We start from the raw sequence: 23,644 nt of genomic DNA, 5'->3' as shown, positions 1-23,644 counted from the left end.
TGCATGAATGTAGGGCAGGGTGTATTGTAGCTCCTGTGATCTATTCTGTATTAAATCACTAATGGATTAAATTTGGTTTAATGGTCTGAAAAGAAAGCATTTAAATTACTATGAACATTTGGGCTCTGCTCGTCTTTCTACTGCAGGGCTATGTTTGCAAGATCTAAATAGAAAGTGTATGTTGAAACTAACATGCCGCATTTCTTTGTGTTTTATTGTAGGAAAATGTTGAAGGGGACAACTGTGATGTGTGTAAGCCTGAAAGGTTTGGATTATCGGTGAAAAATCCACTGGGCTGCAGCAGATGTTACTGTTATGGGCTGACCCACTCCTGCACTGAGGCACAGGGACTTGTAAGGATGCGGGTGAGTTAACGCATTTTAATTGATCTAAATTCAGCGTTTCCTTTGGATCATCTAAAAACCAGCCAAGCAATGTCCAGCAGCCTCACTGTTAAAGTTTCTTTATCACACATGTTCACTACGGAAGAGGATTAGGGCCACTGAGAAGATAAAAAGACGAGTTGAAATTCTGACTTTCTTCTCAACTCTAAAAGTGAGATTTCTTATTCTTTTCTTTGCAGTGGCCCTAATCCTCTTCCGTAGTTCACATTGTCCTGCTGTGCTTTTGGTTTTATACAGAGGTGCCCTAACTGCCTGGGTCATATTCTTAATGCTGCGTCATTTTATAGCATAAAAAAAGTTCTTATGATTCTTATATTTAATTATTAAAAATGTATTTTATGGTAATGAAATCCTAAATTTCCTAAAATATCAACGTCCATCTTTTATTTTACCCTATGGAGTGTTAGCATCCTTTAAATTAGCTGAATTAGATTTTTGCTGTTCCAATAATAAACTCAGTCTTTATTAAGCAGCCTGATAGCAGCGTTTGTGAAACCAGATCAGAAGGTGGTCTATCGTTTTGAACAGAAACTTGGCACAGTTCTGTTCCTCTCTGCTGTGCTTCAGCGGATTTAGAAGGCCCCTCCCACAATCTGATATGCATGGTCAATGAAACACGGTATTTAGAAATTAACTGTTTTTCTTTCAGTAACTTGGTGCTTCCGTGGGAAACTTTTTTGCTAATGTAAGATTTTTTTACCCATGTAAGGCCGATGTTTTGGCACCGACACAACATGGCTTCAATACTTAAATGATCATAGCTCTTAGCTTAGCTCAAAGCATCGTTTGTGCTCTCATCCAAATGGTAAAGATTCAGAAATATTTTAGAGTACGGAAAAGGATTAGGGCCAATGAAAATAAAAAAAGTAAAGAGAATTCAGACTTTTTTTCTCAGAGTTTTGACTTAATCTAAGAATTCTGACTTTAATCTCAGATTTCTGACCTTAATCTCAGTATTCTGACTTTAATCTCAAAATTCTAACTTTAATCTCAGAGTTCAGTCTTTAATCTCAGAGTTCAGACTTTAATCTCAGAGTTCAGACTTTAATCTCAGATTTTTGACGTTAATCTCAGATGTTTTACTTTATTCTGAGAAATCTAACTTTAATCTGAGTTCTGACTTTATTCTAAGAATTCTGACTTTAATCTCAGATTTCTGACCTTAAAGGGACGTTATGGAAGTTTGACAGCCAAAACATGTATAGAAATAATAAATGTCTTCTTCATCCATTCTCCTGCAATGCCCTGGTACTGTAGAATGAGCCCTTGCATTTTTACTGTGATTGCCTGTTTTTCTGTAAAATCACAGAAAAAGAGAGCTGCTCGGGTCGAGCAGGCTGCTTCATGCGCGTTCACGCTCAGGCATAGCCCGTAGCATTTGCTATCAGTAGCTTTAGCAGTAGAGAGAGAGGCAGTGCCACTTTGTCGCTGTTCCTAACGCCTAGTGACAAACCTAGCTACATTTCTGAGGACCTTAGCTACTTTCTGTAGAACTTTCTTCTAGATATTTCCTGCAAATTAGCAACAAAATTGCCATTTTCGCTCCGAACCATTCTTTGGTTTGACATTGTTTCAGGTGTCATCAAGGATATAAATGTTACAGATACTTTGAATGTTACTGGTGTGTGGCTCACCTAGTAAGATGTTCTGACTCTCACGCAGAAGACTTGGATTCAATTCTGGATGTGAACTTGGTTTATTTAGAGTTTATTTTTTACATTAATGTTATATTTTATTACAGTAAGATGCCCAAATGCTTATTTGAGACTCGCCGAACGGTGTTGAATTCACAGACAACAAAGATGTGGGTTCAACTTTCATTTTGGAACAATTTTTCAAGCAAGGGAAGGGAATGATCCAAGCATGCAGGAGAACTGACCCATCATAAACCTTTGTCGGCTGTGCTGAAGAGAAAGGTACAGAACCAAATTATTTAATTAATTAGCTGCGTGTTCTCCTGCCCTCTGTCCTCCGGGCCACACACACACACACACACGGGACTGTCTCAGCTGTTATTTTCGTCAAGGAGTGTGCACATACAGCATACGCGCCTCGTGCACGAGCCTACAATTGAAGCTGCCATTACACTTTTGGCCTGAGGGGGCAATCACGAGCATAAAAGTTCAAAACTCCGTAAAGTCCCCTTAATCTCAGTATTCTGACTTTATTCTCAAAATTCTAATTTTAATCTCAGAATTCTGGCTTTAACCACAGAGTTCAGACTTTAACCTCAGAGTTCAGACTTTAATCTCAGATTTCTGCCTTTAATCTCAGCATTCTGATTTTAATCTCAGAGTTCAGACTTTAACCTCAGAGTTCAGACTTTAATCTCATATTTCTGAATTTATCTCAGAATTCTGACTTTATTCAAGCGTTTTAACCATACTTGTTCACGTAATTAACTTTTTTTTGCTGTGTATCCAGTAGGTTTTTAGTCTTATATTAGATTTGTGTTATATTTTGTAAACAATGGAACGAATACCAGTCAGAAAATCTTCTAGAAAGAGACAATGACTCTCTAGAATTATTGAGGACAATCCAGATGTGGAAAATAGTTTTGCCCATCACGTCCACGTCTTACTTTTGCTCTGCTCAAAAGCCTGGGTGGGAAAAGATTCACTCTGTGCAACAAGCAAACACTTCCTGGATGTGCAAGAAGTGCAACACTGGGCTCTGCCTGCATCTGGACAGCAGGAAGAGGGTTCATTTATTTGATTAAAAAAACTGTTTTACCCACAACAACACCCTCAAGATCATGAAGACCATCTTTAATTTCTTACATGCTTTTAATGTTTGTTCGTGTGAAGTCAGTATTTGACTGTTTTGGTTAACTCACTTGTTCGAGCCACTGTTTAATATTTTTGTTATCAAAGACAAACGTGCACCAGAATCTGTATCACTACAAGTGAGTGATGTCATGCAGTCGGACAGATGAACAGGTTTACATTCGAGCTCAGGTGTTTTCAATAAGCACCTCTAGCTGATGTGTCCATGGTAACCGTTAGAGTTTTTATTCTTTAGGATGGAAAAGCATCATTCGATCAACAGCCTGTCACTTTATTTATGGTGTCGGAGCTGGGTTCAGGGAGGGAGAACTGGTCGGAGAAATACATAAAAACTGAAAGATTATTGGAAAGAGGGAGATTTTTTCTGAACCACTGAGTCGTGAGATTACAGCGAGTGGGGTGAGAAAACACATACACACACACACACACACACACACACACACAATCTTGACTCCACCCATTATGCAAGCATATCAGGATAGCATGGAAGCTAGTGCTGACAGACGTGTCCTAAAATAACTAAACCCTGTTAAAAATCAACAAAATATGTTGTTAAAGTGCCCCTTTCTAAACACAATGTGTCTTATTTGTCTGTTCAAAGTAAATTTCCTATGTAAATGCTGTTCTACTCACCATGCAAAGGGCTTGTTTTGCAAAGACTCAAACGCTGCTTGCTGAAAACATAATCTAAAATCAATCTCTAGTTTCTGACTAAAAGTTTGTGTTGGACACATTTTTAAAAGAACGATTGTAATTTGGTGCAAATCCTAACTTGACTTGTTGCAGTGAGGACCAAGGCAGCGTTACAGCAGTTTGTGTTTTGGTCAGAAATAAACCCATTGTGCCTGCCTGTATGACCGGACTGAGCAGGGGTGGTTCTAAAGGGGCTCCAGGGTGGGCCAATTAATAGAAGCTAACTGTTAGCAATAGCTACTCCACCACACAGCAGAACTCCTCCAGGCTTGTGTCATTGGTGGAGATCAAAGGTCAACGTTGCAGAACTAACAGTCGGTGGTGGAGTCGTTTTGCTGTTAGCCAATCAGAGGAGAGATGTCCACAAATCAGGAAATATGACTAAATCCTGCCGTCTGAAGCTCAGCTGTGATGTGGCTCACCTCCAGTTCCTGGTTTTTTGCCCCTAACCGCCACACCCCACCCCCACCCTGAGTAGACATTCATTCATACGAGAGAACACTGCAAATGTATTGGTGAGACGAGCGTTCCATGCCTTTAAATATGATCACATGTTCTTGGTTTGAGTAAAGCAATCTTCCAAAGGGGTTGGCAAACGATGAAATGATGAATCTAACTGATAGATGAATTAGCTAAAATAAGATCAGCTGTCTAAAAACAAACTTTTATTTTTACTGACTGACTTTTGCAGCATGGCCTCGGCCTGATTTAGTGACTTCTAGGTTTAAGATTCTGTCTGCTCAACCAAAACTCCATTTTTCATATTGCTTCAGATATTATCCACACAATATCCACGAACCAACACAAACCGAGTCCGGGACTCAGGCGTGAGCAGATCTATTTTTAAAATGCTCCGCTCAGCCACAACCCACAGTCAATAGTAAACTGCCATATTATTCAAGAAATATTGGAATATCAACATATGAAATAGGAATGGAGAGAATTAGAAAGAAAGGCTGGGGTTTTCTCCTGAATGCCAGTAATAACTCACCGAGGAGAGAGTCAGCTGATGCTGTGAGTTTGAGGCTCGGGTCATCGGAGTTTATCACAATAATCTGGGCATAACCACAAAACATGTCCAGAACAATAGGTTTTAATGCAATCATATTAGAACTGGTAGCAAATGCTTGAATCTATAACCTTATTTGATGTTCCGGTGCATACCTCCATATGCAGCAACATAAAAAAATAAAAGTCCAGCTGAGAAAGAAGATGGTTGATCTCTGTGTGATCTAACTCCAGTAACTCCATTCTAGTTATGGTCAGAGTAAACATGACTGCAGAGTTTTCTTTACTTGTTATTTATGAGTGGTTGTCGGTGAATGCTCAGTAGCGCAGGTTTCAATATCATTAGGTATTCTTTTGTGTAAAATTAAATCCAACGGATTATTGTGTTGAACACAAAGCCTTTTGCACTGAAAAAGACAAGTTTAATCAACCTAATTGAATGGCTTCAATTGGTAACAAGCAATTGAATTAAGTTTATCCAACCGAAATTATTAAAATTGCACTAATAATTTAAGTTGGATGAACTTAATTAAATTGCTTGTTACCAATTGAAGCCATTTGTTGAGTTCGATCAACTTTTTGTTTTCACAGTGTGGTTAATGTTAGGTAAGGCATCTATATTTGTTTAGTTCATTTCAGACAGAAGCAATATAGTGTTCTTTCCAGGCGCAAGAACAGCAAAATCGATGTGGCAGCATAATTAAAATATAATAAAACATATATTTAGATTTAAGAATCAAATAAAACTCTAAGTTAAAGGGTGAGCAGTTACAGTGCAGAAGGTGCAACATAAGAAACAGTCATTCAAAGGCTGATGAATACATAAAGTTTGAGTTAAAAGTTACTAGAGTTGGGGCTGGTGTGTGCAGCATCGTAGCTAAAAGCAGCTTCACCCTGTTTGGTTCTGACCCGGGTTCTACCAGCTGAATGTTTCCTAAGGATCTCAGAACCCTGCTGGTGTGTATTCTGGCCCCATGCCCTTCAGTGATTTATAAACTAGTAGAGGCACTGAGAAATGGATTCTGTAGTTTGCTGGTCACCATTGTAGAGGTTTAAGAACAGGAGTGATGTACTCGGTTCTCTTGGTTCTTTTGAAGACTTTATTTAGTAATCTTCATAAGCTACGACCTCACACACGCTGATGCTTTTAGTCTGGCTACATACATTTAGAACCAGGCTAAGCGGTCGGGTCAAGGCACCTATCCCAAACTCTTGAGTGCATTCTGATGGTGTATGGGACCACCTTCCTGTAGTCCCACCACCTGCAGGAGACACCCTAAAGGGGCTTTATGGCTGAGTTTGGGACAGAGCCGTTGATCTAATGAGTGAAGCTAAGAAACTCAGTTTGAGATGGAACAAAAATACTCATGAAACATTTTCAGCGCTGGTTTGATGTGAAACATCACGTTTACCTCTGACAGTTAACACTGAGGCCAGAGCAGACGGTGCTCCCCCTGGTGGATAAATCCAACACCGTGGAGAGGAGGACCGGCGTCAGCTTCCAGCACCCGGAGATTCTGGCTCATGCAGATCGGGTCACTCCAGGTCTGTCTGAACCCTACTACTGGAAACTGCCAGAGCAGTTCACAGGCTCTATGGTGAGAATCCAAAAGCTGTTGTCTTTTTTTTATTGTTTGTTTGCAACTAATGTCTTTAGTGGCAATGTGCACCAAGAAAAACAATCACCGGTTACTTAAAACAAAATGGAAGCAGCTGGGATGAGAATCAGCTCCTCTAAATCCGAGACCACGGTCTTGATTCGGAAAAGGGTAGAATGCCTTCTCCAGGTCAGGGATGAGGCCCTGCCTTAAGTGGAGGAGTTTAAGTATCTCAGGGTCTTGTTTACGAGTGAGGGAATGAAGGAGTGGATTGATGTACCGGTCCGTCGTGGTGAAGAGAGCTGACCAGAAGACGAAGCTCTCGATTTACCGGTAGATCTATGTTCCTACCCTCACCTATGGTCATGAGCTTTGGGTAGTGACCGAAAGAACGAGATTGCGGATACAAGTGGCTGTAATGAGTTTTCTCTGCAGAGTGGCTGGGCTCTTCCTTAGAGATAGGGTGAGAAGCTTGGTCATTCTGGAGGGGCTCGGAGTAGACCCGCTGCTCCTCCACATCGAGAGGAGCCAGTTGAGGTGGCTCGGGCATCTGGTCAGGATGCCTCCTGGACGCCTCCCTGGTGAGGTTTTCCGGGCACGTCCAACTGGGAGGAGACCTAAAGGAAGACTCAGGACACGTTGGAGGGACTACGTCTCTCAGCTGGCCAGGGAATGCCTTGGGATTCCCCCGGAGGAGCTGGCCCAAGTGGCTGGGGAGAGGGAAGTCTGGGCCTCTCGCTTTAGGCTACTGCCCCCGCAACCCGACTCCGGATAAGCAGATGAAAATGGATGGATGGAATGAGAGCGGAACACACGGGGTAGGGTCAAACCTAAGCCAAAGTTGCAGCCTGTGGGTGTAAAACTCCAATAAGAGAGTAAGCAGCAGTAGAGCATAAACAGTACACATTTGTTTTTCACCCTCCACTAAATGTAGTTGGGTTTGGTGTCTTTGGTGATGGGCGCATAACCAGAACTTTGGTGATCTTGGGAATTCCAACATTACTGCTCAACAGATCACAGCTTACGGTGGGCAGCTGAAGTATGCGGCGTACTACGAAGCCAGGGATGAAACGGGTCCGTCTTCCTACGAGCCCCAGGTCATCATTAAGGGTGGTCCAAACCGTAACGTCGTTATCACGCGACACATCCCAGGGCTTCAGATCGGACAGCTCACCCGCCATGAGATCGACATGACAGAGGTACAAGACCAATAAATACAAATAACCTTAGGTTTAAGCTTTAAGAGTACTTGAAACCGTGTGTGTGTGTGTGTGTGTGTGTGTGTGTGTGTGTGTGTGTGTGTGTGTGTGTGTGTGTGTGTGTGTGTGTGTGTGTGTGTGTGTGTGTAGCACGAGTGGAAATATGCAGATGGTCTGTCGTTGACTCGAGAGGACTTCATGGACATTTTGTTCTATGTGGACTACATCCTAATTAAAGCTTCTCATGGCAACTTGATGAGACATAGCCGGTAATACACACACACACACACACACACACACACGAGCAGCATCCTTACGAGGACTCGTCCTACCCAGTCTTTAAAGGTTGGATCCTTCCTCGACTGTCTAGCCTTCACATTTATTCGTGCCCCTGTCTCATCATGTCTTGTTGCCTAGCAACTGTGACGGTGCTTAATATAAGTTAAACCTAAATTTAGCGGTAATACATAAAAAATGTGGGACCTGTATTTTTATTAACCTATATGTGAACGAAAAGCCTTAAAAACAAAACTGCTTGATTTTTAATACTAGATAATAGTATTCCCACGTTTAAATACGTAATCGTTTCCCGCTTTGTCCGCCATTACGAGAGCAAAAATCTCCCGTTTTATTCCCAATAAATCCCGGGAAAGTCTGTATCGATGAGGATCCATCAGACTCAACCTGGAACTTCGGGGGACACGAGGACGCATTTTGAGTTTCGAATTCGGACAGCCTTGTCACTTTGCTGCAACCCAGTCAGCCTTAAAACACTCAAAGGATGCAGCCCCAGGATTCAGACTCGCCCTAAATTCATTAAATTGTGTTCTTTCTGGGTTTGACACGCCCTCAAAGCGGGACCAAAGGAAGTTGTTACAGCTGCTGTATGATTTAATTTTGACTTGTGCCCTTTAGGATTTCAGAGATCAGCCTAACTGTGGCAGAAGCAGGAACGCCAACAGAAGAAAACCAGAGAGCCCATCAGATAGAAAAGTGTGACTGTCCAGCCGGATACTCCGGACTCTCATGTGAGGTACTCCAAATATTAAAATCTAGTGTGTGCCAGTGCTCCAGCCATGTCAGCAGCTGGCAGATGAAACGTTTCCGGGAACGCTGCCTTTGTGCAAGTTTAGAAAACAAAATGTCAGAGTTAAACTCCTTCAGTTAAATAAAAACAGCTCTGGATGAATTAAAAATCATCACTGCCATGTAGATTCATGGAATTGGGATAAATGACACATGTAAGTATTTCTGCTACATGCCGGTGCCTTAAAGATGTTTTTCTTGTATTAATCGCTAAAAGAAACAAAGCATGTCTATAATTTAAAAGCCAAGTAAACAAACTGTAGCTAAACGTAAAAATGCTCAGGTTGTCCAGGGCTCGGCTGACAGATGGCGGTTCTATTTGTAGCTGCCGTCATTGCTAATAAAGTATTTTTAAACGGGCGTTTAGTGCTAGCAGAGGGAACAGATGGCTCTTTAAATGGACTCCATTAATTATTACTGAACAGGAGCGAGGAAGAGAGCATTACCTTGCACGTTTGAGTGTATGAACTGATCTTTATGTGAAGGTGTGTGTGTTCAAAAGTTACTGAAGTGGAAAACTCTTAATCGTGTGTGTGTGTGAGAGAGAGAGAGAGAGAGAAAGAGAAATGAAGAGCAGTCAACTGCTGCTTGGAGAAGTGACCATTAGTGATAATTATGTTGGTACACCGTGTGTGTGTGTGTGTGTTTAGGGATGCGTTTCAGTAAAGGTCACAGCGTGAGGTTATTCGAGGAACACATGCTCAATCAGAGCTGATGGTTTATTTCCTTATTTTGACGTCTCTTCTCTCTGGTCTCTGTGCAGGAATGTGCAGCAGGTTTCTACCGTCTCCGCTCCGGGTCGCTGGGTCCAACTCCAGCCTCCAGAGCGCCCACCGCTGCTGGCATGGGCAGCTGTGTTCAGTGTCAGTGCGGTGGGCACTCGTCCACGTGTGACCCTGAGACATCCATATGCCTGGTAAATGAGTGAGAGCGTGTGCTCTGCCGCTGGAGACGTGGCCATATGCTGAGTGGTTTCTGAAGAAAAGAGTGTGATGAGAAAGTGTGTGTGTCAGAATGATGTCAGGTACGGCAATTAGCCCTGATGCTAATTAACAGCCACCTGGCTAATTCAGATTTAGTGTCACTTTCTTTCCTGCAGATGTAGCCTAAATTACTTTAATACTTTAACTGAACCAAATGTTTCATTTTGAATTTATGTCTTAGCAAAACCAGCTTTGTAGTGCTTGTTAAAAAGCAAGTCACCCCCTTCCTGAGTATTAATCCACTCACACTTCCTGTTTGAAAAATGCAACAAATGCTGTTGTCTAGCAGGCAGAGAGGGTGGAGCCACTAACAAATACACACACACAGGCTCAAAACGACATTGTGACATCATATGGTACCAGCTAAAGTTCTAGGGCACCTCTTAGCCAATAGCGATGGCAGATTTAAATTCAAATGCAGTGCAGAGTTTTTACCTGACAACGGCACAACACTGACAGTTTTAGGCAGAACATTAAAATTTTAACAAAAATGCACTAACGTGCAAAACTATTGACCACACGTGTCTGCAGCACGATTAGACGCATTTATATAGTTTATCAGAAAAAATGAGTTGATTTGGGGGTGATTTACTCTTTAAATGGGTGTTAGCCCTTGAATATTACCTACAAATGAAACTTTGTATTCACTATTTTAATGGCACTCAAACAACGGTATGGAAGCCGATTCCCGCCACTCTGGTAAATAAAAGTTTTGTCGTCATCGTCGTCGTCTTCCTCCGCTTATCCGGGTTCGGGTCGCGGGGGCAGCGTCCCAAATAGGGAGCTCCAGACTGTCCTCTCCCCGGCCTTCTCCACCAGCTCCTCCGGCAGGACCCCAAGGTGTTCCCGAACGAGACTGGAGATACTTAAACTCCTCCACTTGTGGTAGGACCTCTCACCCGGAGTTGGTAAAAGTTTTGTATCTCATAATTACCACTAAGAAATTTGTCAGATACTATTTCATAATCTGAGATTGAAGTCATAGTGAGATGTGAGATGTTTTAATCAGATTGGCGGGAATGGGCTTCCATATTGAATAAAACACAATTAGACATATTAAGAACTTTTAGTAGTTTTTACTTTGCAGGGTTTTAAGTAAAAAGGGCTGAAAAACCAAATGTTGCAATTTTTATTTAAAGGTGCAGCATGTAAGAATATGAGAATTTTACTGTGAGAAATTCCCAAAAGTCTAATGTTTCAGTCATTTTGGAAGGAAGTTTACTCTGAAACATATTTTATATCCAGCTGCTGGATCGTCAATTTTTCTCCTTTCAAAATAAAAGGAGGCGTGACATAACTACTGTTTACCATCAGTGAGTGTAGGGGTGCCGTGTCTCCTGCCAGCTAGTACTGTAGCGCCAACAATTATAGATTGATGATGGGCGGCAAAAAGCTCCAGAGTTGTTTAAAGTGGTTTCAGTAACCACATTTTACCACAGGATGTGACTTTTACTTCATTTCTACATTATGCACCTATAAACTTTATTTAAACCACAAGTTACAACATTCATTGATTCAAAGCTCATTTAACACGTTAAGGCTACATAGAGAAAAAAAAGCTAAATTCATCTTTTGTTCATTTACAGTAAAAGGTAGTGACGATTAGTGTTGTGCTAGTTACTGAAAAAGTAACTAGTTACTGTTACCTTATTCTGAAAGTAACTCAATTACTTTTATTAAATGGTCAATGGACTGTTTTTGGTATCATGTCCGGCTGGCATGGCGGGTAGTAATGAACAAAAACATGCTAGAGTAACTGTCGAGTAACTTTATTTAAAAAGTAACTCATTAGATTAAAAGTAACAGAAGTCCTGTGCCAAATATTAGACTCAAACCTACAGTTAAAATGAACCTTGTAGGGAAATATTTGACTTTAAATAGGAGACTTGGTGTAATAAGTGAACCCGTCTTGGAGCGGATGGTGAATAGATTTAAAAACACGAGCCGGTCGTGATTCTAGACCGTTCTGACATTTTAACCAGATTAACTTTTTGATTATTTTTTTTGTCTGAACAGTTCTAATTCTTCCACTAGTTATTTAATCTCTTTTCTCGTCTAATTCTCTGTTTATTCAGGCATCCTTTGTCTCCTTTCATCTTTGTCTCCTTTCATCTATCACTGTTATTATTTTAGTCTTTAGCTCAGCCTTCCTTCACCGCTCTCTCATTTCGTCTTAATTTCTCTTGCACCAGTTTGTTTCTCTCTTTGTCGCTTCCCTCCCCCTCATTTCGTTTCTTTCCCACTTTGCCTCCCAGCCATGCTCTTTTTTTCCCTCATTCCTACCTCGCTTCCCATAACAACGTCATTAGCATTTTCTAACCAAGCGGGCTAAATTGAAAACACTAAACGAGTTTGTTTCTGTGGTAATTAGCAGTAACGAGAAACTCAGGAAGTTAATGGAAATGACTCGCCTCGTTAAGAGGCAACTTCCTGTTTTACCGACTCGAGTTCCCATTTTCAACAAACAAGTCGAACACATAAGATGGGACCTCGGGGAGGTGAAAGAAGAGATTGGTGGATTTGTGTACAGTAGATTTTATAAACCCTGTGTTTCTGTGTGTGTTTATTGCTTGAGGGTGGTTTATGGAGTGTTTTATTTTAGCATATTTAAAGAGATTTTCTTAAATATGTGTAGAAAGTTTTAAGAAAGGGTTAAAACACCTCTATGTGTGTATGTATAATTTTTCTTCAAACATATTTTTCTCAGTTTGCTATTTTGCATCTTCCCAACAAAGATGACCGTTTGTAGAAAACATTGTTATTAAACTCTTTATCATAGTAAATTGTGTCTGGGAGAGAACTTGTAGCTAGCCCTTGGTGTGTGGTTTTCAGGAGTGGAGGTGAGGCTCATTATTGTTTGTGAGGGAATAAATCTTGTTTCCAGCGGGTTCCGGCCTGGAATAAACGTCTACAGAATGAAAGACCCATTTAAAAAGAGGGACCGCAGGGCGTGTTCCAGCCACATGGGACCACACTCCTGAGCCTCCCTGGTGAAGTCTGTTCAGGGGCTCTGGAGAGAAGCTTCCGTTGGATAGTCAAACCTCGGATTCAGGAGGAGAAATGTGGTTTTTGTGCCTGAACAGCTTCATACCCTTAGGGGGTCCTGAGAGGTGTGTGGGAGTTCGCCTAACTAACCTACATGTGTTTTGTGGATTTGAAGAAGGCATCCTCCTGGAGAATAGGATACCAGGACCACTGATATGGGCTGTTAGGTCCCTGTATGACCGGTGTCAGAGCTTGGTCCGCATTGTCGGCAGTAAGTCGGGCTTGTTCCCAGTGAGAGTTGAACTCCGCCAAGGCTGCCCTTTGTCACTGATTCTGTTCATAACCTTTATGGACAGGATTTCTAGGTGCAGCCAAGGTGTTGAGAGCATCTGTTTTGGTGGCCTGGGGATCAGGTCTCTGCTTTTTGCAGATGATGTGGTCCTGCTGGCTCAGAACTCCGGCTCTCACCGGAGCGGTTTGAACCAGCTGGGATGAGAATCAGCTCCTCTAAACCAGAGACCATGGTCTTGATTCGGAAAAGGGTTGAATGCCTTCTCCGGCTCAGGGATGAGGTCCTGCCCCAAGTGGAGGAGTTTAAGTATCTCAGGGTCTTGTTTATGAGTGAGGGAAAACTGGAGCGTGAGATCGATAGGCGGATTGGTGCTGCATCTGCAGTGATGGGCATTGTACCGGTCCGTTGTGGTGAAGAGAGAGCTGAGTCAGAAGGCGAAGCTCTCGATTTACCGGTCGATCCGCGACCCACACCTATGGTCATGAGCTTTAGGTGGTGACCGAAAGAATGAGATCGTGGATACAAGCGGCCGAAATTAGTTTTCTTCGCTGGGCTCTCCCTTAAAGATAGGGTGAGAAGCTCGTTCATCCAGGAGGAGCTCGGAGTAGACCCGCTGCTCCTCCACACCGAGAGAAGTCAGTAGATGTGACTCGAGCAACGGGCAGTTAGGATGCGCCCAGGACGCCTCCCTGGTGAGGTTTTCCAGGCACGTCCAACTGGAAGAAGATCTAAAGGATGACCCAGGACACGCTGGAGGGACTATGTATCTTGCCTGGCCAGGGAACGCCTTAGAATTCTCCTGAAGGAGCTGGCCCGTGTCTGAAGAGAAGGAAGTCTAGACCTCCCTGCTTTAGGCTGCTGTCCCCGCGACCCAACCCCAGGTAAATGGGTGATAATGGACGGACTGATGTTCAGCTCACTGGCATAGTGGAATGAGTGTCTGCACTGAGTCTGGGAGATCAGGGTTAAAATCCTGGTCGGGTCATACCAAAGAACAATGCCTCCCTGCTTCACACTCAGCTTTAAGGGGTTAAACCACCCAATGGTTCCTGAGCGCAGCCACAGCTGCAGCTCACCTCTTCCCAGGGGATGGGTCAAATGCAGAGAACAAATTTTGCACACACATCAGTGTGTGTGACAACTAGTGGGACTTTTTAACTTCTAAATGTCTGATATTACAGTTACAGACGCTGAGCCTCAGCCACAGCTGGCATTAAGATGACTGCTTACACTTCTGCTGATGTACTCTGATGTTTAGTTGGCTTCTTTTGATATAACGCCTTCTGAATAAGCATCTTTGTGTCGGTCTGCGTACCCCAGCTGCAATTCTTAAACTCACAGCGACATCTTCCATTTGCAGCCAAACACGCGCCTGGATGTTCAGCTGGTTGGAGTCTGAGTGAAATGTTTTATAAGTTACAGAAACAAGTGTCGTCTTAATAAAGGTCATGTTTGGTGTGTTTGACGTTAGAACTGTCAAGACAACACAGAGGGGGATCATTGTGAACGTTGCGCTCCCGGATTCTACGGTGTGGTCCAAGGTTTTTCTGATGACTGCAAGCCCTGCGCCTGCCCCCTCACCAACCCTGAGAATAAGTAATCGGATTCCTTTTGTTGCTTTTATTTATTCGTATTTCTAACATCACACGAAGTATCACATGGTGGCGTTGTACAAATCCTTGTTTCTGTTTAGTTTTAGTCCTACCTGCGTAGCTGAGGGATTCGACGACTACCGTTGCACCGCTTGTCCCGAGGGATATGAAGGGAAATACTGTGAAAGGTTAGACGCATTTTAAAAAGTTCATAAAATTAGTTCCGCGTTAAAGTTTTGGGAACACAAAGTAACCATTAATTAGCTGACAATTATTATGCGTATTAGTGGACTACTAAGTCTGAATTGGTCACTATTAAGCTATTATTAGGTGCTTATTACCAATGCTGTAATTCTAACATTAACAGGCCATAAATTGAGTTTTATCATAATAAGCCATTCATGATTGGTTTGTTAACTGAAAATAAACGGCTTGTTGCTGATTAACAAACATATTAATTAGCTGAAATTAATAAGTGGCTTTTAACAAATTCAAGGGGAATGAGTTATTCTGCATTAATAACCAAAAATATTATGTTCTGGTATTATGTAAATAAACACCAAACTCCACGTGTTAATAGCACCTAAACAACAATCAATTAACCACTTGTAAGCAAGAATATGTTCCCTATTCTAAAGTCAGATTTTGTTCATACCTAATTACTAGTAGTTTAATATTAATTAACCACTTAAAGGCAAGAACATTTTCCCCTTGAATTACTTCGTTAAAAGCCACATATTGATTTGAGCTAATTAGTATGTGCGTTAATCAGCAACAAACTGTTAACTATCAGTTAGCAAACCATTATGAATGGCTTCTTTAGATAAAACTCTTAATTTATGGCCTGTTAATGTTAGAATGATGGCATTAGTAATAAGCTGTTAATAAGTGCTTAATAATGACTAGTTCCGACTTAGTAGTCCACTAATATGCATATTAATTGGCAGCTAATTAATGGATAATTTGTGTTCCCTAAAGTGTTACCAAAATATATTTTTCTAATTCTATATTCTCTTTAGAGAAAGGTGATAACTACTTTCTTTGATCTTACTTCCTCCAGGTGCTCCACTGGTTACCACGGTAACCCAAGGATGCCAGGTGGTCGCTGTGAGGAGTGTAAGTGTGCCTCATGGGGGGCGTTGCCCGGACCATGTGACCCTGTCACGGGCCAGTGCCATTGCAGGGTCGGGGCCTCGGGGGTTGCGTGTGACCAGTGCATGGATAGGCATGTGTGTGGACCATCGGGGATCATCTGTAAGACTAACACACCTTTATTTTTTTACCTTTTAATGCATATTGTGTTTCCTTACTTCTCTTGAAAGGTACCAAGCAGATAACAAAGTGATGTTTTACTGTAAATGCAGACTAAATGTAGTGTTTGCACACTTTTCCTAAGTTTGCTTTGCAGGGGTCCCTCGAGGAAGATGCAACCCTCTGGGTTAACATCACCACTGTTGCTGCTTAGCTGTGCACAGCTGTGGGGAAAAATACACTAAATCACATCACTGCAAATTACAAACCGAAATCAAACCGTAAAAAGGGGTTACACGGTTTCAATCGAGGCTTTCCTGTAAAAGAAAAGTCGCATAAGTGCCAGCAGCAGCAGAAATAAAGAGCACAGTTTGCCGTGTGCAACTCACCATAAAAAGTTGGTTCATTTTCCAGATTTTGCAATATTTAGACCTTTAAAAAATGCTGCATCCAACCAGAATAGATCTGAAACATGATAATCCTAATCTGTAACATGTATAGCTATTTTACTGCGTTTACTTTTGAATTTGATTTTTTGAGTCCAGTAATTTCAGAGCGTCACCCCTGAACATCAGTCCTGCTCCCCTTATTAAACCACACTTCAGCCTCCAACTAAAGAACCTTTTTTTTCTGAACGTAAAATGCTTTCCTTGCGGGGTGCCACACATCCACCTACCGGTCTTTTCCTCTTATTCTGTCCAGCGGCTCGCCTGTCTCGCAATGTCACCCAGTGCTGAAATGCAAATCCAAGGCCTTTTCTCTTGTTGCCATGGGAGACGGGACATTGTGGCAGAAGTCAGATTCAAGTCATTCAGAAAGTAATTTCAATTTCATTTGGAGCTAATTTAAACATTTTTAAAATTATGAGCATAATGGCCAGGCCAATTTGGCGCCATTAGCATGTCCGGAGGTAAGTGTTTGCATGTGAATGAGAAGAAAAGGTCAGAAGAAATAGGTAGATGTGAATTCGTTGCTGACAGGTCAACGAAGAAAATTGCTTGTTCACGTCTTTGTGTTCAGGTGCTCGTAAACTGGAGGTGCCGCCACGGTGCCCTGACATCAAACCGTTCGCCTCGTGTCAAAAGCTTGCTCGCAAGTCCAGCTTGTGATGGTTTACACACAGTGGAACACTCAAATGGCGGTTGACTGGTGGAGGAATGGCACTTAGTGATTCTTTTCCTGTCCGCCAGACTTAAATTCATTCTGTCACTCACTACCACGCACTGAGCACTGAGGAGAAATATTCTCATGTTGCCCAAAGCGATTTGAGAAAAAAACTGCAGCTGAAATTTAAGATTATTTGTCGCTTTACATCTTGTCGGTGTTGTTCTGAAATGGGATTGGCCTTTGCATTATTGGGTTCTTTTTTCAACTCAGGAAACATTTTTTTTTACCTTTTTTGCTGACGGTTTGGACCACTCTTGTGGTCTTCTTCAGAGCTAGCCGCTAATGGCGGTGTCACTTCCTTCTCTGTTTCTCAACAGGCAGCAGAGGACACCTAATAATGCAATCAGAAGTAACACACAGTAGGAATACACTAAAGATGTGATTCAACTGTTAGATTCAGATGTTTCATATGAGCATGTTCAGGTCTGAGACTAGCTTATTATATTATTCAATACATCAGCCTAAGAAGACAAACTCTTATTGTGAAGGCCGCATGAAGACATGCGTACAGACGTGTGCATTTCTCATATCAGGATAGCTCAAATATTTTCATATTAAGTCTTTAAATGTATGTAGTAGACCTGGGACGATAACACATTTTGCTGGATGATATATTGTCCAACAAATTATTGATGATAAACGATATTGTTGACATTATCGAGACCAAAATAACCACTTATGTAATATTATCGTAATAATGCAAGTGCACCCTTTAAAATGCAACAATTAAAGGTTTATCTAACTTAAGTGATATATTTTCAGCAGTAATCAAACGTTTGCGCTTCGTTTGTTTCCTTTGAGGTTGTAGAGGTCTACGTTATTGACAAGATCATTTCTGAAAATACCGATCCGTGTACTCTTCAGAAGTTTGTTCCTGTAAGGGATATTTTCGTCCTTGTTCTTTTATCCATCCTTTCGACTCTTGTTCTGCTTCAACTTCAGCTGCTGCTTCCCCAAGCGAAGCGAGTCATACACCTAAAGTGGCACCAAGGGGGTGCGGTTGACCCGCAGGTCACGTGTCTCACAAAGACCGACATATTTAGGCTGGAAAATTTGAGTTAATTTTCATGTATCTTACGATTAATTTATTGATCGTCCCAGCCCTATTGTATGGAATAAGCCCAAAAAAATCACTTTAAAAACCAAATGAGCTAATTCATATGTATTTATGTTTCAAAACAGATTTTTTATTTTTAATAGGGGTTGGACTTGATTACAAATAAATCTAATTAATTAGAGGCTTTGTTATTAATTAATCTTGATTAATCACATTTTAATTGTTACTGAGGCACAGCTGATCCACACTTTAATGAGTTTATTTCTGTAACTACAAAGTCTGATTACTTTGGTCTCAGAACGGTGTGTATGTTTGCATGTGTGTGCGGTTTCAGCCTTCATGGTGTGTTTTTATGTTTTTATGCGGTCTGTGCATCAGTGGTGTTGAGTTCCTAAGAACAAAACACAGAAGCATCAGCAAACACCACCATTACAGGCTGATATGCTCAGATATAAATAAAAAAGATGGATGTTGTGGGTTTTCTTTTCTGTAGCCTGTGATGACGAGTGCTCGGGTTTGCTGATCAGCGATATGGACCGGCTCTATCGTATCATCACCGACGTCACCCTGACCTCACCCCTGCCACCTCCTTATAAGGTTTTATACCGCTTTGAGAACATGACAGAGGAGCTGAAGGTAAAAATAATTTTAAAAAGCTTTTTTTTCTTTGCTGTTTATCCAAAACCTAATTTTTGTTTTTCAGCTTTTAATTAAAAACCGTTATATCCTCATGTTTGTATAACTTTTTATAAGGAACTAACATATGCCTAATTAGGAGCCAGTTAACATGACATACCGTAAATCCTCTAATACAGGCCCGGGCCTGTATTTGACTCAAGCTCATCAAGCTCCAGGCCTTTATTGGAAGGAGGGCCAGTATTAGAGGCAGGCCTCTATTTCTATTTGAGCAAAATGAACTAATGGTTTGCTGGAGTTTTTGACAATTAAAATTGCGCCCACATTTTCAAAGTTAAACACATTTCTTTTAACAACGGTAGTTTCTGCTTCAGCCCTCTCCCCCCTCCCCCTGCGCAGCAGCCGCAAACTCACTGATGTGCCTGCAGCCTCTCGGAGTTCCTGCTGCTCTAAACATTAAAATAATTATTTCATTTTCTGTTCCTCACTTCTGATGACCTTCAGTGGTGTCTGTTTGTTGCAACAGCAGGTACAAAAACTAACTTGTTTTTATTTGACTATTTTTCTGTCCTGTCTGTTTATTATCTTCCTGCATCTCCTCTCAATCCTAAAGAAAAACTGCTGCCTGGGTTCATATATATTCACCTCATGAGTTACCTTTGAACTGCAGTTCTAAAATATCTACCGACCGCAAAAACAGCGGAGCGCTCGCTGTTTGGCGGCCGTATCAGTGATCAGTGCGTTGGAGGACAAGTTGATGCGCGCACCGCCCCGCTCCACAGCATGCAGCGAAATGCATCAGGCGCAAATAAAAGACAGAAAACATTAAAGGAATTGAACCGACATGAACGATCGCGTGTCAGTACCTACGGTCTGGCACAGCGCATTGCTGATCACAGAGAATGTGATCATACGATAATTCAATAGGGAGCGTGGTTTCACAGACGCGGAAGTGAGAGCGTCGGTGAAACGCCGGCTGCTCTAGGAAACCCCCGAGCGTTCGAGCGTCAACGAAGTGACACAGAAATGCCGGGCTTTCCAGAAGTAAGTAAGATAACTTACTATGAGCTGATAGTTCGTTGGATTGATCGGTAGGTTGGAAACTCTGATCATGAATCTGAAGAAACGATGACTGAGCTGTAAAGGCGACTTCCGTTTATAGCCGCGGTTTGTGACGTAGATGCGACGTGGAGGGAATCCCCGCGAGGGGCATGCTGGGAGTCCCTACTTCGCGGATTTTCACCTATCGCGGCCAGGTCTGGAACGCATCTACCGCGATAAACGAGGGATTACTGTAGTTCATACATCCCCTACTGCTGCTCCCCATAGTGTTCTGCAGCATAATCAGCACGTTCTCTTTGAACTTGATAGTGTAATGACCTGGCTGGGGTTGTAAGCCAGGTGCATTCTGGGTATTGTGTTATATGTGTTTCCTATCGTTCTGCTAGTTCCTATGTGCTGATTTGCGTGTTGTGTGAGTGTTATGTAAGCCACAGGGAAGGTGATGTGTGTTCTGTGGAGCGGGTTGAATTAGCATGGTTAACTGACACCGTGACTCTGTGTGGTAGGAGCGTGATAGAGGATCGTGTCTGAAGCGTTATAAAGCTTGAAGAAAAAGCCTAATAAATGTCCGCGTGAAACCCTACTGCCCCCTGCTGGTTGATTTAGGGACTATAACCCTGCCGCTGGGACGCTTGTACTTGCTTGTTACCACATTCCATCCGGCCACAATAAGAGACCGGCCATTATTTACCTCCGCTGACTCTGACACCGGCCAAAATTGGAGACCCGGCCTTTAATTGAATACCGGCCTGTATTAGAGGATTTACGGTATTTTGTTTTTGCATTGCAAAAGTCAAGTGTTATGGCTATCTAACAAGTCTTTAACTGAAGAAATATAAAAATGATTGCTTTCTAAATGGGTTTGAAGTAAGTGTGAATTTTCTGCTGCTCTGACTCCTTCACATCTCACCCCTACAGAGCCGATCGGGTGGATCTAAAGCCATTTGCTGTAAAAATCCTAATTCTTTGATCTGTTTCTCTCCTGAAGCACATGCTGTCCCCTCAGAAAGCTCCCGAACGATTACTGCAGCTGGCTGACTCTAATATGGGATCACTGGTTGTTGAGATGGACCAGCTCCACAGTCGGGTACAGATCCTCTTGTCTTCTACTTCACTTTAGTCACTTTATCTGCTTTTTGTTGCATCCCTGTTTATTTTGCGACGTAGAGAAAAAAAAGGCTGTGGAGGTGAATCTTTTATAGGTTTCAATGCAGCACAGGTGGTTTTTTAGACACATTCCTGTTACATTAGTAAAACAAGCTCCAACTTCCTCTCCAAGGATGTTGCAGATCTGTGTGTAATGATGGTTCCCACATTGCTGTTCTACATGTTTACAAACGTTTGCTTCAGTTAGCTCATGTTGGACTCTGAATCCTGTAGCTGCTTGTTGGTCAGTAAAAAAACACAATTCTACTGTTTATATAAACTTATTAACCCACTTTGTAATTTCTCATATTTGTAAAAAGTGCATTGTGCAACAGCGGTGCTGTGTAAGAGGAACCTTTTTGACAATTGGCTTCATACTTTTTCAAAACGTGGTTAGTTTAATTTTCTTTAATTTTGTGTTTCTGAGTCTGTGTCTATGGAAGCCCATAACCGCCACTCTGATTTTAAAATAAGTACTTGTTATTCATAATTATGACTTAGTAGAGCTGGTTGATTATTTGTATTTTAATCTCATTTTCAATCGAGGTTTTCAACAATAAAAAACAAAACGAATGGTTTACTCTCGTGCTGCTCCAAGTTACAAATTGGGCTTAACTCCCATTCATTGTTGCCAAGTCAGCGACTTTGTCACCATTTCTTCCCTGGAGGTTTCTTCCTGTTAAAAGGGTGTTTTCCTCTCCACTGTCACTGCATGCTTGCTTAGTATGAGGATTGCTGTAAAGACTCTAACACTAGTCAGTGACTCGATGCAACCTGCTGGGTTCCTTATATAGGAAACTTTTTACTGATTGGCTTAATGACCTGACCTGTATTGGAATGTTTACTGTGTGAAGGTCCTTGAGACGACTCTTGTCGAGATTGGGCGCTTTATAAATAAAGTTGAATTGAATTAAATTTCTAACAACTTTCCAGACCTCCTTAACAACTCTTTTTTTTTTTAACCAAAAGCTCCTAGTGAACAACTAAGCAACATTTAGGAGGAGCCTTGGCTACTTTTTGTGCACGTTTATTGTCTATATTCCTTGCAGGAAAGCAACCTGTCTGCACTCTGGACTGTCCTTCCAGACGTTAGGAAAGAGAGTGATGGTGCAGCTTGATCACATCACATTTAATGACCAGTTTAAAACAAAAAGTCTGGAATCCTAAAAACAATGTTTAAAAGCCACAGTTAATGTTCCATAAATTTGTGTCAACGCTAATTAACTCATTCACTGCCAGCGTTTCTCACCATTTTTACTGTTATTGTAAGTCACAGAATGTTGTGCGCTAGGATGACGTTGACCCCCCAAACAACCAAAACAAAGCGGAGACTCACCTCTTACATCAGGAAGAATCCTGCGTGTTTCGAGCTTTATCCATTCTTTCATAATCCGTTGTTGAATTGTGATCGGCAGAAGCTTTTCCGGTTCGCGCCTCACTTTTTTACAGCAGCGGTCCAAAACGATCTCCTAACACATGGATGTTCTTCTTCCTGATCACGTGACGTATGCGGATGAAGATCAGCTTCAGAGCTGAGATGTTTGTTCTCTCAGTGCGGGGGCTCGTTCCGACGCCCACACAGTAAAAAAAATGCAAATGACGACTTTAGTCTTTAATGGCAGTGAACGACTTTAAGATTGTCGTAAATAGTCTAGATCTCAATTTCAGTCTAAATAATCATGATTAGCATTTTTGCCACAATTAAGCAGCGCCATGATTCAGCTATCTCGTAATTATGAGATAGCTCGGTGTCACGCTCCTTACTAATCTGTTGTTACAGTAATGTGGGATAAAGAATTGTCTCTCTTTACACTTTTTGCTTTAATATTAAAAATAGTTTCATGGTTGTCGGTGAGGAGAGTTAACCAAACACACCTTAAGAGTGGACGGGAAAAAGTAACTTCAGGCTGTCAAGCTACACCCTTTTAAGGCCTCAGACTTTGACATTTGTTGACAACAGTAGCATCCCCAATACCCCATCACACACAAACACACACACACACACACACACACACACACACACACACACACACACACACACAGCTTAAATGATTTCGTAGGGTCTTGTCAAATCTCAACACTACATGTAATTACCTTCCCTCTCTCACTCACACACACACACACACACACACACACAAACAGTGTGTGTTTTATATCGAGTGTATTGACGTATTTTTCATGCCTGTCAAAGTTTCATCCATCTCTCCCGTCCCGGTCCTTTGAGTAAACGTGTGAGGTTGTGATTTATTTTGGTGTCATCCATCTTTGTGTTTGCCTGCATACAATGATATTGATGGTTTACATTTATTGTGAAGAAACTCCTTTAATCCATCTTTTTTCTAACATCCAATTTGTCATTCTTCTTTTCTTGCTTCATTGTTTGCAAAAATCCCAACATCTTCATTTATTTAATGCGTGTTTATTATTTTATGAAGTTCCCGTGTTTTGTTTGTGTGTGTAGGCCACTAAGGTGTCTGCTGACGGAGAGCAGGTGGAGGACGATGCTGACAGGATTCATAAACGAGCTGAAGACCTGGAGCAGTTCATCAAGGACACACTGCTGGGAGCCAAAGGTAGCAGCAAAGATCAACACCTCTCCACCTCTTCCTGCCAGTAAATCCGCCCAACATGTTGTTCTGGATCTTTTGTCTCACTTTGTTTGTCATCAGAGCACATTTCATGATGTTTTATTAAATTTA

At 41.8% G+C, this 23,644-nt stretch overlaps 1 protein-coding gene across 6 annotated transcripts in view; it reads left to right on the top strand.

Annotated features, from left to right (window-relative positions):
• Positions 1-23,644, top strand: part of lama2 (laminin, alpha 2) — a 246,629-nt gene that overhangs the window by 163,390 nt on the left and 59,595 nt on the right. For 4 of the 6 annotated variants that reach the window (XM_070544163.1, XM_070544160.1, XM_070544156.1 and 1 more), the window contains 12 exons: positions 222-365; positions 6,313-6,489; positions 7,503-7,688; positions 7,839-7,957; positions 8,604-8,721; positions 9,538-9,690; positions 14,506-14,630; positions 14,728-14,814; positions 15,687-15,880; positions 18,595-18,737; positions 20,788-20,886; positions 23,407-23,518. In XM_070544163.1, the coding sequence (XP_070400264.1) occupies positions 222-365; positions 6,313-6,489; positions 7,503-7,688; positions 7,839-7,957; positions 8,604-8,721; positions 9,538-9,690; positions 14,506-14,630; positions 14,728-14,814; positions 15,687-15,880; positions 18,595-18,737; positions 20,788-20,886; positions 23,407-23,518 (1,657 nt within the window). The remainder of the gene's footprint in view (positions 1-221; positions 366-6,312; positions 6,490-7,502; positions 7,689-7,838; positions 7,958-8,603; positions 8,722-9,537; positions 9,691-14,505; positions 14,631-14,727; positions 14,815-15,686; positions 15,881-18,594; positions 18,738-20,787; positions 20,887-23,406; positions 23,519-23,644) is intronic. The other 2 variants (XM_070544166.1, XM_070544158.1) reach the window with 1 other exon arrangement.

Source organism: Nothobranchius furzeri, chromosome 2, assembly GCF_043380555.1.
Source record: "Nothobranchius furzeri strain GRZ-AD chromosome 2, NfurGRZ-RIMD1, whole genome shotgun sequence".
Lineage (NCBI taxonomy): Eukaryota > Metazoa > Chordata > Actinopteri > Cyprinodontiformes > Nothobranchiidae > Nothobranchius > Nothobranchius furzeri.
Note: the sequence above shows the minus strand (reverse complement) of the source record. Positions and strands in the feature narration are given on the sequence as shown.